The sequence below is a fragment of the Cydia fagiglandana genome, chromosome 15 (genome assembly GCF_963556715.1).
Source record: "Cydia fagiglandana chromosome 15, ilCydFagi1.1, whole genome shotgun sequence".
Classification (NCBI taxonomy): Eukaryota; Metazoa; Arthropoda; class Insecta; order Lepidoptera; family Tortricidae; genus Cydia; species Cydia fagiglandana.
Window position 1 is genome coordinate 11283848 of NC_085946.1, and position 16323 is coordinate 11300170.

Genomic DNA, 16323 nt, shown 5'->3' on the forward strand with positions numbered 1-16323 from the left:
ATATCATTCAGATATCAGTGTACGTTCGAATTGGCCTGTAGATAGGTAAGAGAGATAGCATTAAAATGATTACCAAAAAAACTTTAAAAACGTCAGCCAGTCTTATTGAAATAAAAAAATATTTAAAAAACCATGATGCAGCTTCTGTTACGTACAAAAATACTGAGAAATAAGTAGCGCGAGTCCGATTGGTTTTTATTTAAGTAACTTAAACGTAAATTTTCAAGTAAAAATATTACCTACCTAAAATCATGAACATGCTTGTATATACTTATCTATAAAGTTTTCTCCACGATTAACATTAGTTACGGACCGAGTAAGCGGCAGGTAACTTGAATTGACCATAAATCGTGCCCCTGCTAGCTTCCTCGAAGAACATTACCTCACTTCTGGTCCACGTTTTCTTATTCTTACTGATTACATGAGCAAGTGCGAGTCGAGTTCTCGGGAATAATCTGACCTAGAGATCCGTTACAACTTTTATGTTAATAGCTTTTATGTTATTATGTTATTTCTTTTATGTTATTAGCAGGGTACCGTTACCCGCCCCGGAACACAGGGTGACCTCATTCGATAGGTATAATAACGGGACAATCTACTTCGTTACGCTAATCACTAGCATTGTCCTAAAATACCTGCCGCGGGGACACCCGCAATCGAGCCGTGCATAATTATGACCATGACCACTATACCCCAGACTCACATTACACAAGCTTTTTGGAGATTGAAGAATAAATATGACAGAACGTTCATTTTAATAGCCTTTTCTCATTAAAGGAAAGTATATAGTGAGTACTAATTTATGAAACCAGTTTTAGAAATAGGTACATCTTATTTCCTAAACGAAGAAAATGATAAAAGAGTTACTACTGGATCGGATTGGCTGTTCTCCTGTGTAAGTCGTTTTTTCGACCGACTCTAGTAATATAACGTATTTCCGATGATTAGGTATTAATTACATATTTTGTGTCGATTTTGGAAATTTACGGGTCATGAAGTTACGCGAAGTCTAGTGATAATATTATACCTTGTGAAACTATTATTTCAAATTGTACGTCCATCTTATTGTTAAACTTGGATAATTAGCAAACAGGAAATTTCCCTTGTAGTATCATGTAACTATTGTTACAGTAACTAATCAAACTTTGCTCATATAACAAACACCTTACACAACAATTTGTTATATCATACTGCCAACACGAACTATTAATTACGTCATTTTGAAGTTTAACACAAAATGTGTGACGACGTACAGCGTCATATATAATAAATAAATAATAATAATAAATAGGCACCCTAGGTTAGGTTTTTTATAATGTGTTTATAACTTTTTTTTATTTTTTTGTAAGTGTTTTTATATTTTACTTTTATATTCATATTATAATTAACCTAACTTAAGAAGAAAAATAAATAAAGAGAATAAATAAATATTATAGGACATTTTTACACAAATTGACTAAGCCCCACGGTAACCTCAAGAAATCTTGTGTTGTGGGTACTCAGACAACGATATATATAATATAAAAATACTTAAATAAGTACATAGAAAACAACCATGACTCAGGAACAAATATCTGTATCATCATACAAATAAATAATAACATTCTGATCCTATCGCTCGCTATTTGGATAGAGACTCAATCTGAAATCTATCTAACGGGGAAAATGTCCGTTAAATCCTATCTCAGATAAGATGCGGGTGTTCTGAAACTGTTCATATCAATATAAACCATCTATCAAATGCCTTTACTAGGATTCGAACCCGGGACCATCGGCTTCATAGGCAGGGTCGCTACCCACTAGGCCAGACCGGTCGTATATTTATCTATAAATTAAATACAGCTGTAATGCTACAACATTTGTGTGTGTGTGTGTGTGTGTATTTATTTAGAGCTACTATTTTGCACTACTTAACGCGTATTCCTTTTTAATATTTCTTCAAGTTAGGATTAAAAAGCTTCTGCTTACACTTATCTATCAAATATAAAAAAAACAATAAGACCACTTTATTCGTTTCTATGAAAGAATAAACTGATGGGAATTTTTATGAATTAAAACAGGTCAAGTTGCTTTCAAATTCAAATGAACCAAGAAAAAGTAAATACTTATTGTAGTTGTTGAGAATCATAACCTACTTCAGTACGTCCGTTTTTTTTAGCATTAGAAAGAACTTCGCAGAAGTAAGCTTATGGTTCCAAATCCAGCACTTTTAGCGGTAATAATTTGAAGTAATTTATATGTATTGACCATGCTACATTAGATAATTCAATAATTATTAACAATTAAAGAGCCTGATAAAAACTGCATGCTTGCTTCTGTGGAGTTCTTTCTAATGCTAAAAAAAACGAACTATAATTCAAAACGCGATGTGACTTCAGTGGAAATTAAGTGTTTGCATCACCAGGAGCGGTCAACAAATTTGATTTCTGTACAACTTTGTACCTTATCACAGTCTGGGCCAATAAATAGTATGAGATTTCTAGAGGTTTTCACATTTACACTGTGGCAAGGTACGAAGTAGTACCTACAGAAGTCAAATTCCTCAACTGTAGTATAAACTTAAAATTCATTAGTTTAAAAGTGGTTCATACCAGGCTTTTTGTAGCTAGGGAATGCAAGTCAATCTGGTCACTCGACCTCAAACCGTCGTTCCATTTTTAAAGCAGGTAGGTACCCCGCACCCGTCATATTATTTACGTCACTTTCCTTCTTACTCAGTTCCGATGTAGTGAAACAGAGAAAACGTAGTTTCGATTTATGAGGTATTTGTCCAGTTTCCTAGCGCCGAGGTCCCTGAATATTGCAAGGCTGGAAATGGCAGGGAAAGGAACAATGCACGAACGAAACGACCTTGTGTTTAGTTCCACTGTTTTAGCACAGGTGAGTCAAATGTTTAGACGAACCAGTAAAAGACCCTGATCTCATGATGTTGTTTTACAGAAATGTTGCTGCTTTCCCTTATAATACGAGTATGACGTCAAAAGTTCCTTGCCGAGCTCGACGGGGCGCTAATAAAAACAGTGTGAAGTTTAATTTTTTTAAATGATGCGAGTTTGTTCATATTGAAAAATAAATGTACTTCTTTTAGTTACTTTGTTCTCTTATCTAGAAAAAAAATAGTTTCGGAATTTCGGATACCTACTTATTACTTTAGTACTTTTTTACTACACCTACCTTTAATTTGGTCACCATTGTCCAAAACTATAACTTGGGATCTAATTGGACATCTCCAACTTCACTATCACTGTAGTAGACCTCCTAATACGAAAAATTTAAGAGATCTAGAGATAACAGACAGAGTCTAGACAGAACGTTCGACTTTCCTAAGCTTTATAAGCAACATGAATACACAGCTTCTTTGTAGCTTTTCATCGAGTTCCATAAAAACGACTTAAGTCCTAGACACTTCGCTAACACATCTGACTTTTCCACCAGCCAGCGAAGCAGCGTTGTTTCAAGATTTATGAACATCCTCTCCCGAAAGAGGTGTTTTTTGCGTACCGGTTTTGATTAACTTTCGTGCCGTATTATCAAAACATGTAATGGGGTAAAGTGATTCATGAGCTTGTTCGTAAAACGATATTTTGACAAGCGTGTTACAATTTTTTTTATTTATGATGCAAAGTTAATCTGAAAACAGAATTTTTATATAATTTCAACGGTTGCCACGATTTTGCATATATTTTAGTTAAATATCTTTCCAATTCGCTTCTACTTCTTTTCACCTTATTTCTTCGCATTATTCTATATGTAAAACTTAACAAGTCTTTGCCAATTTTTAGGTAACTACTAGCTGGTTGGTAGCTAGGGATTTAAGAATCTTTCAGTCTCCTTAATAACAGGGGATAATGTTGGAATGAATAACTTGTTCCACAGTTTTCCTCTAGTGGATCCAAATATTTTTTAATTTTCTAAGATATTACTGGTGAAATTGAACTTTCAAACTTTCCTGCATGCAATCTGAGTACGACCGTGGAGGAATTTTAGGGAACCTACCCTCGTTTGACTCCAACTCCCTGCGCGGCAAGAGCACCCTTTTTGTGCTTGAATTTGTTCGGAACTTGCCTACATACCATACATAGTACTTGCCACAAAGTTCATTACTACGTAGGTACCTAAGTAGTAGAGTTAGTTTTAACAAGGTAATTTTTACGCCCGAAACCATTCTCACTAATGGCAAAAACTTGTTGGTTCGTTAAACGCCATTTTCTTTTCTTTTAATTTTATTTTAAAAAATGCTATTGTCGAGCCAGCAGTCCTGGCATACAATGCAGGACGCTGGGACACAAAGGAGGTCGCAGCTATATAAAACCGCAAAACCAATTAACAGTTTGGGATAGTGCCATTGTTAGATATGACGTATAATAAAGTCTCGTATACACATTGATATATGTATGTGCGACCGCGTAGCTGTATGCTCACCAATGTATGCCCCATTGTGCTCACGTGGTGTGCTCATTGTTGGCTACTTGATTATAACATTAGCATAAAGGTTATAAAATTATAATAATAAATATTATAGGACATTTTTACATAAATTGACTATGCCCCACAGTAAGCTCAAGAAGGCTTTACCAAAGGTTTTTTTTTTTGCTTTTAAAAGATTGTAAACATTGTTCTACTCGTATAAGGAAATTATCGCGGAATCATATAAACTGAATTTTTAATTCCTAAGTTTGGGGAATATACGTTTTAATTTCTATTCATAGATATTTATTTTGAGTCAATAAATAAATAATTATTTTTCATCGCGATCTTTCGTCACAGCATTTACTGCAGATGATTGTTGTAACTTCAGGCAGGACTAAGGGAAAACGCTATATTGCAGGTAAAGTTCTTGATATAAAAAATTAAAACACTAAACTTCAAGGTCAAAACCAAATTCCTAATTACAATAACAACAGCGCCACTGAAACCCACTGCAGATAGCTTATGTAACGAGTAATTTCGTTTTGGACGCGCTCCAAAAACTTGGGTCCTTGAGTTTCACGAAACGGCACTAGGAAGTGTGGCATGTAAATGGGGGTGTACGCTTATCCCCCCGGTCCGCGTTGTTACCTTTTCCTTTTTTTATGTTAGATAGATAGATAGATAGATAACCATTTATTAGCTTGCCACAATACACACATTGATAGAAAAAACAGAAACAATAACAATATCAAACTAAAACTAAAATCAGGAACAAGATGTATCAATAGGTAAAAGTGCTGTGTGCGTTGCAGCAAAACAAACGGGTTCTGGCTCAGCAATACGCTCCACTCTTTCGGGTGAAGCACTGATGATTCTGCCAGCACCCAGATCACGGACAGATTATCGATGTATAAAATAATAATAATAATATAAAAATACAAAAATATTTAAAACTTGCCTATTAAATAATAATCATTGTCTTAGTACCTACGGATTGTGTAAAAGTGTGGTGCCTGTTAGTGTATAGTATGATATCAGACGAGGAATAAAAAACGGCCTACAATAACATAAAGTATTTTGTATATACAGACTAGATCCGGTAATCTGCAACCAGATACCCGTGCGGAATTCCTATATTTTGTTTATTTAAAAGGTATATTTGTTAGCAACTTGTTAGCAATAAGGATGCAAATGAAATAAGATGTGGCTTTTAATGTTATTAGACTGCAAACAAATTTCGTCGCATAAGTACGGTACAACTGGAAAAAGTTAAAATCCCCCTTTTTAGTGTTCCGTACAAAACTTTGTTCACGGAACACTTATGGGATCACTTCGGTCTTGCAAATCAGTTAATTTCATACTATACTGAATTGTCACTCTACATATGCACGAGAATAACAGCGCCCTCTTCACAATGATATTGATCATATATTACTGGTCAGGCTTTACCTTTATATATTATAAAATTTGAACGGTAACGCTAACGCGTTCCGAATATGAAATGAGACCTTTATTAGCAGAGAATGAACTAGAATCACAAGTGCCGCTGAGCTTTTCTGCCTCGTAAAAGGCTGAGAGAAATATACGGAGTAGTCTGCTAACTTTCACTAGTTGGAGAGGCACTGGAAGAAAAGAAAATTACTGAAGAGAATAAATGAATGAATTATACGAATTCAATTTTTTTTAATCTAGGCATAAGCTTGATGCAGAATTGAATATAGGTATTTAATTTGAGGTATGTTTGTATATTAATGACTATTAATGAGATTAACGTGATTACTTATATCATGTCTAAAATGGCCTATTTTTTTGTAAAAGTAACACAATTTCTGGTTCTCCTTCTTCTCGGACTTTCCGTAAAAACACCAAAATGTTTACTCAAAAACGTCAAATTTTTACTGTCACTTCACTGGTTATATTTCGAATGCCAGTGCAGTGCAGGACTCTATTATCTAAAGTGTCTCTCGTTAGTAAAGTAACTTTAAATAAAATTGTAATTTAAGAAAGATTATTCTTGCGGAACAAAACTACCTGAGGGCATAGCCAAGATGACAAATTGTTTGCGTCCAAGCGAACGAAACGGTAATGTCTATCTATCACTCTTCCGTGTTACTTATTGCGACAGAGAGACATTAGCGTATTCGTAGTTTATTATTTTTATTTATAGATTGGATGTTTTGTTTACAATCTTTGATTTGCTCGCATAATGCCCACTGGAAACAAATGTAACAGGGCATGAAATTGTGTTACCGATGCGTTCATCTTAAGAGATCTTTTTTGCCCTAGTGTATTTTGTGTAGGTAACCAAGCGTAAATGAAAAGGGCATTTATTGATTTAAATCTAGAACTGACGGTCCTTATTTGTGGTGTGCTTTATTTAACCTCTTAATACCCAGAAACTTTTTTCTTGAATATGGAGCCTTATGCCGTATATACAAATATTTGAAATTAAATTTTGTAAATAAGTCCACTGGTGATAATGAGGATGACGAAATGGCGAGTGATTGAGGAAGGTATAAAAATGATTTTAGAGTAATGGCGTTGTTAAACCTAACAAGCCGTTGATAATCGTTTGTGTCTGTTATTTTGACATTATTTATAAGTACTTAGTTGGTCAAACCAATTTGTCAGTCAGTAAGAACCAGGAAAACTATTCATCCTTTTCTTTTGGGTGCTAGTACTAGTGTAAGCCAATCCGCATTGGGCTAGCGTGGGGACTATAGCCCAAGCCCTCTCGCGCATGAGAGGAGGCCTGTGCTCAGCAGTGGGACGTATATAGGCTGAAATGATGATGATGACTAGTGTAAGACAAAGATAGTAAGATTCTCTCTGTCTATGAAATGAGACAGTATTTGACAAACTATATGTGTGTTATTATAAAGAGACAAAATTGAACGGAGGTTTAAAAGTAACAGAGTGGAACAAAGTCCGCATTCGTCACTACCTATAGGTACCAAATATACTAAAGTAAAGCCCTTCTCGTTAGTTAGTTGTATTTTATCGAATAAGTGGGTAAATTATTAATATTAAATTTTTATAAAATTTATTATGCTTATTTGTTTTTTGCAAACTATATGTTATACACAACACAACTAGACACAAGAAGGGTTATACTTTAGTATATTTGATACCTATAGGTAGTGCAGAATGCGGACAGTCGGCCGTATTCGAACTTCAAGATAAATATACGGAGACAAGAGACGACACGTACTAGATCCATTCTAGATACGTTATAATTTAGATTTCAATTAGTTCTCTTTTGCAGCGCAATTCGGGCAACCAATGTCACGATTGTCACGTTTACGTTAGATAGAGTAAGATATCTATTAGATGTGAATTGGATCTCTAAGTCGTATCCTGTGGAAATCTTCGAGCAACACGGAAGGGAGGCGGCATTCGCAATATTTCCCCTCTGCCGAGGTACAAGATTAGCGCGTCAATCTAATCTAGCGCGGGTAATAAAACTAGTTGCACTTGGATTTTTCACTAGACCGAGTCCAGACGCGCGCGTGAACACTGCTGCACAAAAATGCCTGTTTGCTCGGTTTTTTGTTATAAAAAGAGGTCGTAGACATCAAATTTACAAAAAGAAAGTGTTACATTTCACATGTAATATTTTTTTTTACATATCATACGTTTAATTACATTTAAATTCAATTATTATATTTTAGTCTCAAGTAATTGTTGGATTTATCGATTTTGCTCGCTCAGTACAAATTGCGGATCGGTCGAGCGACAAATCCGACTTCTCATCTCTCAGAATACAATGACATACTTCAGCGAAAATGTGTTAGTGTGCGTGTTGTGACACTAGTCACTCGTCCGTACACAAAAAGAGATCGAGGTTTGCAAGATTTGTCTTTGACGTGTGTCATTTTCTATGTATTTGTGTCGTCATTACAGATTGGATTTTGTATGTAAGTGTGTGAGAAGTGCGACTGTGTGCACCTTTCCCCCCGCGAAAAATGGCAGAAAGATTTGTACGGTGAGATATCGCTTGGGCCCCTCCCTTCCGACGTGTCGGAAGCCGGTGTTGCTCGAAGGTGGAAATCGTTCAAGAATATCTCCAGAATCGCGCAAATGTCAAATTTGACAGGTTAGATCTTAAAGATATCGTTATCGTATCTTGGTGATGTCTAAAAGATATCTAATAGATGTCTATTTCAAAATCCGAATCTAGCCCTTTGTTCCACTCTGTTACATGGTAACAGAGTTTTCAGGTACCTACATCGTACATGAACACATGTGCACGATTCGCTTCGCTAAAGTACGCTCAAGTTTCGTGTTAGCCATTCAATTATGTACCATCTTTAAGTGCAAAATTGTTGTACTCGTTTAAGACAATTTCTAATACCATATTTTAATCATTTTAATACTAAAACCATTCTTATACGATTGATGACATAAAGATAACATTTAATCATAATGCAACATTGATTTATGTTATAAGATGCTTATAATAATGTTTTTATTAGTGCATACAAACTTAATACCTACAAACAAAAATAATACTTAAAACATAATTAAATAACTAACCTACAAAACTTAAAAACTAAATCTAAAAATAAATAAAACTAATCTAAAAATAAATAATTACAAACTATCCTATAGATGCTTATTGTATATAAGATAGCTACGTAATAATGTTACCTACTTCAGTATTCATTCCAAAAAAGTTTTATATCAGTGTAAAACGTCAGTGTTTATTCAAAAACAGAACAATACAGGAAGCAATAATATTTAAATTTTAATAAATTGGAATATTCACAACATGCTTTCATCATATTTATAATACAGTTTGTTGACCACACTCGTGGTTTGAAGCCTGATTGGAGCCAATTGGAGCCGCGTGCACCAATTATTAACAGCATATTATGGCAACCTCAATTGATAGTATACACACACCCGCAAAAAATATATACTCGACACCACCTTTATTTTGAAACCGGGATCGTCATACTTCGATGCCTTAGGTTGTGTTAAATTATGTAAGTAGTTTAAGTTTCAACTGTGATGCTGGTAGTATTTTAGGAAGACCATTTTTATAAAGATTAATGTTTTGTTATTTACCCAGCGAAATTTCGCTTTCAATCACTACAAGTTGCACTATAAATAAAACTTGTAGGTAATTAATAGGTCGATATGGTAAACTTATAATATAGCAGTGGCGGGGCGTCCATAAAAGCCGATTCTCACCGGCTTGCCTGTTTTTGGACGTTTGAGCAGAGTTGTAATGGAAATGTAAGCCAAATTAGCCCCGGCTTGCCTATGGATATGTTTGACGCGCCGCCACTGTAATATAGTCAGACTTTTATTGTGTAAGGTCAGGTATTGTGTAAGTGAAATAACATACTTTATTTTTCTCGGTGTAAGAGGAACCGTATGAGGAAAGTCCTTCTATGTAAATATTTTAAGGTAGTTTTATTTACGAGTATGAATTAGCTTTATTTTAGTATTATCAGTTAATTTATTTTTTAATATCTTTTAATATCTCTGTTTTATTGTCCCTACAAGTATCCATCACCTTCTATAGTCCCTCTTACCTCAACTGACTGACTTTAATAGAATGATCCAAAAAGTGTAGTTTTGTTTATAAGTCCTAAATTCAGCGGATGTATCTTTTTCTCATGAAATAGATATAAAATATATCTATGTCGTTTCAACATTACTTGCGGTTGTCTAACATTTTAACGCTTACATAAAGACGCTTGGTAGCTTATAGCTAGAAGTTATTATATAAAGTGCAAGACCTTGAGACGAGCTCTGGTATGCTTTGTGTCTAGTTCTGTTATCTATGAAAGCTGGAGATAATATAAATTCTTCTATTCTTCATGCAATATCTAACTATTCTAACTAATCTAACAAGTTAAAGATTTTTTACGTTTTTGCGAATCAAACATGCAATAGGTAGCTTATTAATAGCTTTATTATTACTTAGGTACTTAATTTTACTACTTAATTTTACAGTGCATTGGTGTTAGCTGTAATGATGTAAAATTTTGTTTCAATAAATATCAATATCAAATATCAATCAATATCAATGTTAGTCATAATTCAGCTACGAAAATAATTTACGGGATGGAATATGAATCTTGTACAATCAATGATCGTCGTATTATCGAACAATACTTCTTATTCTTTTTAAAATTATGGCTTCAGTCCAGTGGGACTAAATCGCCAGTATCAAGGAATTATCAATGGCGGATTTGCCCTAAGGCACAGTAGGCCCGGGCCTAGGGCGGCAAGATATTTAGGGGCGGCAAATTGAGACACAAAATTCGCTGATGATAACAAGAAATAACTCAAAATGTAGTCAATATCATAGGTGCTAAGAAAGGGGCGGCTACAGGGCCGAGGCCTAGGGCGGCAAAGACTGCAAATCCGCCACTGGGTATTATCTTAGAAGCTAAATACGACGACTAAAATTATACGTTAGTAGGTACAAGACAGTGTACGGTGATTTTATTAGCTCTAGTAAAGCGATAGCTGGACTTTACAAGTAGCACGTGGACTACCGGCCGTTGACTCCAAAATCGTGGTTAAACGTATTTTCAGATTAATTCTCCATTCACTGCACATTACCACATTAGTTTCCTGCATAATAAGCTGTCGATATTACACTTTAAATAATATTAATGAGCAAAACACAAAGGAATTAATAACGACGCGTGACCAGGCGTGGCTCACTCCGCGATTTCGTCGCTTTGCTACAGGGTAGCTAAAAGTACATCCGTTTCACCCCAATTTTGGGGAAAGCCATAAGCCGCGCGTGGCGCTATCGCCACCTAGCGGCCATATCTGTGCTGATCGTAACAGACGCGTTTTGTTAGAGAGTGACAGCCGTATTCGAACAATGAGATACGTCAAATACTAGATATTGAAACGATATGGATTGGATATGTCAGTGTCAAAAGTGACGTTTTTGTTTGAAGAAACGTGTATTTTGACACTCGTTTGACACTGACATATCCAATCCATATCGTTTCAATATCTAGTATTTGACGTATCTCATATTGTTCGAATACGGTTGTTAGTCTTCTGTACCTAGTAGGTACTATTATTTATTCTGTGGCGTGACTAGCAAGATGGCGTTCGAACAGGAAGTCCCGAACATTACATCTATCCACAGGCGACATTCTAAATAGCGTCACTTTTCACACATTCTAACGACACAATGTAAATAAAGTTGAGTGCGACGCCGACATACTAAGAAATTTAATCCCTTTTCCTAATTAAAACCGCCAGGTAAACATTTGCTAACACGAGTCCGTGTTCAGCAAAATTCCAGCCGGAAAAATTCCCCTACCAGTCCCCACGGCGCCGTTAATTTGCGCTTGCAACCCTTTTTGGAAGTGCTATATTCACCCTTGTTTCAACATGTAAGTACTCTTCTTTGATAACTGGACAAGTGGACATGCAAGTGAAAGCCCAATCTTCATGAAAATGAAACTAACTGCCGTAACTATTCGAACTTCAAGATATTCACAAGATCCATTCTAGATACGTTATAGTTTAGATATCAACTAGTTCTCTTTTGCAGCGCAATTCCGGCAACCAATGTCACTTTTACGTTAGATGGAGTAAGATATCTATTATACTGGAGTCAGTTATGTAACGCTGCCATACATGACCCAAAAAAATTTTATTAAGCTATGAGCTTCATCACATCTGATATTTGAGTCATTCTAAGCATTTCTAGCCTGAAGTGGGGGGGAGGGTGGGGTATAAAGACGGCCGCCACCCGTCATCTTTAAAAAAAATCTACTCTGATCCTGGTGGGTACTAGGGCAAGTTTGGTATCATTTTCGTATAAACCAAAGACGTAGAATTCATTGCTGACATTTGTTTTTTCAATTTCATAGTAATTTTACAAGAAAAACGTAAAAAGGTTAAAAATTTGGTTGGAGATTTTTGCTACGCGGAGCCGAAACTACAAAAGATAGAAAGTTGAAATTTGCACACTAGATTACATTTATAAAGTGTACAAGAGTTAAGAAGCGATTTTGAGAAATTCAACCCCTAAGGGGGTTAAAAAGGGGATGAAAGTTTGTATGGGGTTCAAGTTTTATTTTAAGCTAGGAATTTGAAACTTCGTAAAACGATATATTATTAAAATACAAGAAAACTAATTTCAGCGTTTTTGAAAATTCATCCCCTAAGGTGGTGAAAAAGGAGTAGAAAGTTTGTATCGATATCAAAAAAAATTTCGAACGCGGGACTTGAATCTTTGTATTTGGGGATATTATTAAAAGACAGGAAAAGTAATTTCAGCGTTTTGTAAAATTCATCCCCTAACAGGGTTAAAAAGGGGTTGAAAGTTTGAATCCATTACAAATCCGAGTAGACACACATTTCTTATTGCCTCCCAGGCTTGAAATGCTTAGAATTACTCAAGGAACATATGTGATGAAGCTCATAGCTTAATAAAAAAATTTTGGGTCAACTTTATAACTGCTTCCGCTATTAGATGTGAATTGGATCTCTAAGTCATATCCTGTGGAAATCGTTCAAGAGTATCTTCAGAATCGCGCAAATGTCAGGTTACATATCGTTATCGTATCTTGGTGATGTCTAAAAAATATCTAATATATGTCTATTTCAAAATCCGATTCGGGCCCTAAGTCAATTTGAATTCATGAAGTGATGCATTATTGACGAAATACAGCATTTGATATTAACGTTTTGTAGAAAATAGCACTAGGTCCTATTTGTCTGTTGTGTGACCCTTTAATATTTCTAATGAGATTAAGCCGATATTAAACAGTAAGTATAATATTTAATAACTAACAACAAATGAAGTTGTAATAAGTAGATTATAGTCAGATATAGGTAGGTATATTATTAATCTTTTGAGGTTGTAAGTGTTTAATGTACGTTTTTGGTTAAAATACACAATAATAACATGAGATATTAAAGAAAACTACGTTGTTTCCATGCTTTTGGCCGGGGTGTACTTGCATAACTAATACTAGGCTCCGCCTGTCTGTCTTTATTGACAGCGTAGCGTGTTACATAAGCCATAAGCTGTTCGATACGACACTGACGCCAAAATGCCTTTTATTTTTATCCACTATTCCATGTTCCCGGACCCGGGTATGTCCTTAAACCACGTCCAAGACCACCGGTGGACGGGCAGCAGCGTCCCTCAAATTCGGTGTACTCGACTGCGATCGCCAACCCGCCTGCCAAGCGTGGCGATTATGGCATTCACCCCCCAAAAAAGGGGGAGGCCTATGTTCAGCAGTGGACGTCTTATGGTTGAGATGATGATGATGATGATTCCATGTTCCGCTCCGCACCCGCCTAGGGAATACGGTTTGACACTCCTGACTCTCAGAACCAAATCGTAGTATCTGCATTTAAGACGTTACGGACATGGAACTAATTGGTTTTAGATGCTTAGGCTTTTGCAATGGCCACCCCAGCCATTGTTTCGCGACCTGTCTAGTAAGGGTGCATAATTTAACGGTTAACCTATAGATATAGTCAGGTTGCAAGCATGTACAGGTCCAAAAATAAATGGACAGGGAAAACTTTTAAGTAACAAAGCGTAAATTTTAGTCTTCGTACTTAAAGCGAGAAGCGATCGTTAACTGTTTAAAGAAGTAATTAATTGCATGTAAAGACTCATCTGGCATAAAACTATATACCGAGTAAGTTATACTAAACCTACATGTGTAGAAAAATAGTAAAATCTATGAATGATTTGATGTTAACCGAATTTACTGACATTTATTTTAAATGATAATCAAATCAAAAACAACATTGATTCCGAAAAATAAACCGCATCATTAAATTATCATTCCCTCTGAGTTCCCTCTACGACCTACGTCTGCTACGGCGTAGCTAGCGTAAGTAATCAACTAATCATTTCCCATTAAATATGTAGCAGACATGACGTTCGGCTTGTCACTTATATCAAAACAATGTTAGGTAAGGCGTAAGGCTATACAATTATACATATTTATTTCGTTTTAGTGTACGTGTCTTTTTATTACGGAACTCGAAATAGCCTCCAACGTTTCGCACGAGTTGGAAACTTTTCAGTCAACAAACAACCATCGATCACCATTTCCGTCACCCCCCTAAACAAACTATGAGACATCCGCGTGTTACAAAAGTTTCAAGTGCCCTTTTATGCTCACACCCTGAAAAAGGCCCGGTTTTTTTTGTATTTTATTGACACGTGTGTGAAGTGTGTTATAAATGTTTTTTTTTTATAAAATACATACCAAATCCTCGTCGTCGTCCGTGAAAATATTTCCTCGGTCTTGCGCCGTCATGTCTTAAAGTCGATCCGTATTCCAAAACAGCATTTCCTCATGGCTTAAACACAACACACAAATCTCCATCACTGAAACCACACCAACTGCATCCAAACTCTGTCCAAAGTTACGCGACCCTCGCACATCGTGTCGCCAACAACCTGCGGACCTTGGTTCGCGATCAATATTCTAACACTTTTAAAAACATAAAAAAGTTATTGACAACCTTTTTTGATTACAATTAAAAAAGTATACCACTTCGAAAAAAGAATATGACAATTTGAATTTGGAATTTCGAAGGATCCGTGCGGCGCGGACGGGGCACAGACGCACACTGCGACGAAGGGCGGGCTGAGAAAGCACTGCAGCGTCTGGTAACCATGGCGACGGGGAGGCTTCCACGTTTCCTCGCTGCGGCCGAACCATTGCATGCATTGTGGAAGATATCTGTCAGGGGAATGGATTACAGTGTCATACGTTGGGGTATTTTCCGAGTGAGTTGTATAACTATGCTCGCGTTCCGTTGACTGCTTTGAGAGCTATAAAACGTAGTCGAGCCCTTAAGTAATACAAGCAAGTTTTAGTTATTTCTTTTATTACTTGCGCTCTGAATTCTATTAGGTTTATATTGGCCATGAATAGATTTGTTAGCAGTACCTACGTCCAATACGCTGTTCGTCCCAATGATATTTCAATTCGCATTTCATCCAACACTTATTTGGTCCAACATAAGGGTTTTCTAAGTAGATCTTAGTTGTATATAGAATATTAGTACATTTCAAAAACTATAAAAGTGTACCTATATATTTTTAGTAGCATCATCTATTTAATCCTAAAAAAACGTCTTCGTTACGGAAAGAACCTTCAGAAATGCGGAAGGAAATAATGAAAATACGTCCATTTTCATTACCAGCCAGAGGGGCTTTTAATATTACTCGGTTTTATTTATATAACCTTCCTGGGATCTCTCGATTGATCGGTGAATACTGGTTAGTATTTATGTTCGGTACATTCAAAATGTCGCGAATCGTTTGCATTTAGTTAGTTAATATAGTAGTTACATGCAATAATAGTTTGATCTTTGAATAGTTGCAATAATTTTAATATTCTCTCATCACATTTATTTAATAAATATTTTATCGTCATAGTTTGCGTTAGAGCTTTTAAATATTTGTAATGGTTCCGCTTAGAGTAAGCACAAATATTTAAAACATGGATATGCGCCCATTTCCGGCTTTTATAGTTCGTTTTTTTTTAGCATTAGAAAGAACTCCACAGAAGCAAGCGTGCAGTTTTTGTCAGGCTCTTTAATTGTTAATAATTATTGAATTATCTAATGTAGCATGGTCAATACATATAATTTACTTCAAATGATTACCGCTAAAAGTGCCGGATTTGGAACCACAAGCTTACTTCTGCCAAGTTCTTTCTAATGCTAAAAAAAACGGACTATAGCGCAAACTCTTCAGTTTCCTCAGCTGAATTATCATCAAAAGTCATGCACGAAATGGTAAAATGGCAAGTAGGTAGAGTCGGACCAAATAAAGTCTGCAGCGGATTTGATAGGCCACGTAGTGCAAATGTTATTTATACGTCATAATTTCATAGAAGTTTGACGTTTAAAATAACACTTGCACTGCCTGGGCTA

At 35.8% G+C, this 16323-nt stretch overlaps 1 protein-coding gene across 4 annotated transcripts in view; it reads right to left on the bottom strand.

The window, feature by feature from the left end:
- Positions 1 to 14997, bottom strand: part of LOC134671344 (transmembrane protein 151B-like) — a 48251-nt gene extending 33254 nt beyond the window's left edge. For all 4 annotated transcript variants that reach the window (XM_063529173.1, XM_063529172.1, XM_063529171.1 and 1 more), the window contains exon 1: positions 14643 to 14997. In XM_063529173.1, coding sequence (XP_063385243.1) covers positions 14643 to 14693 — 51 coding nt within the window. In that variant the 5' untranslated portion in view covers positions 14694 to 14997. The remainder of the gene's footprint in view (positions 1 to 14642) is intronic.
- Positions 14998 to 16323: the final 1326 nt, after the last annotated feature.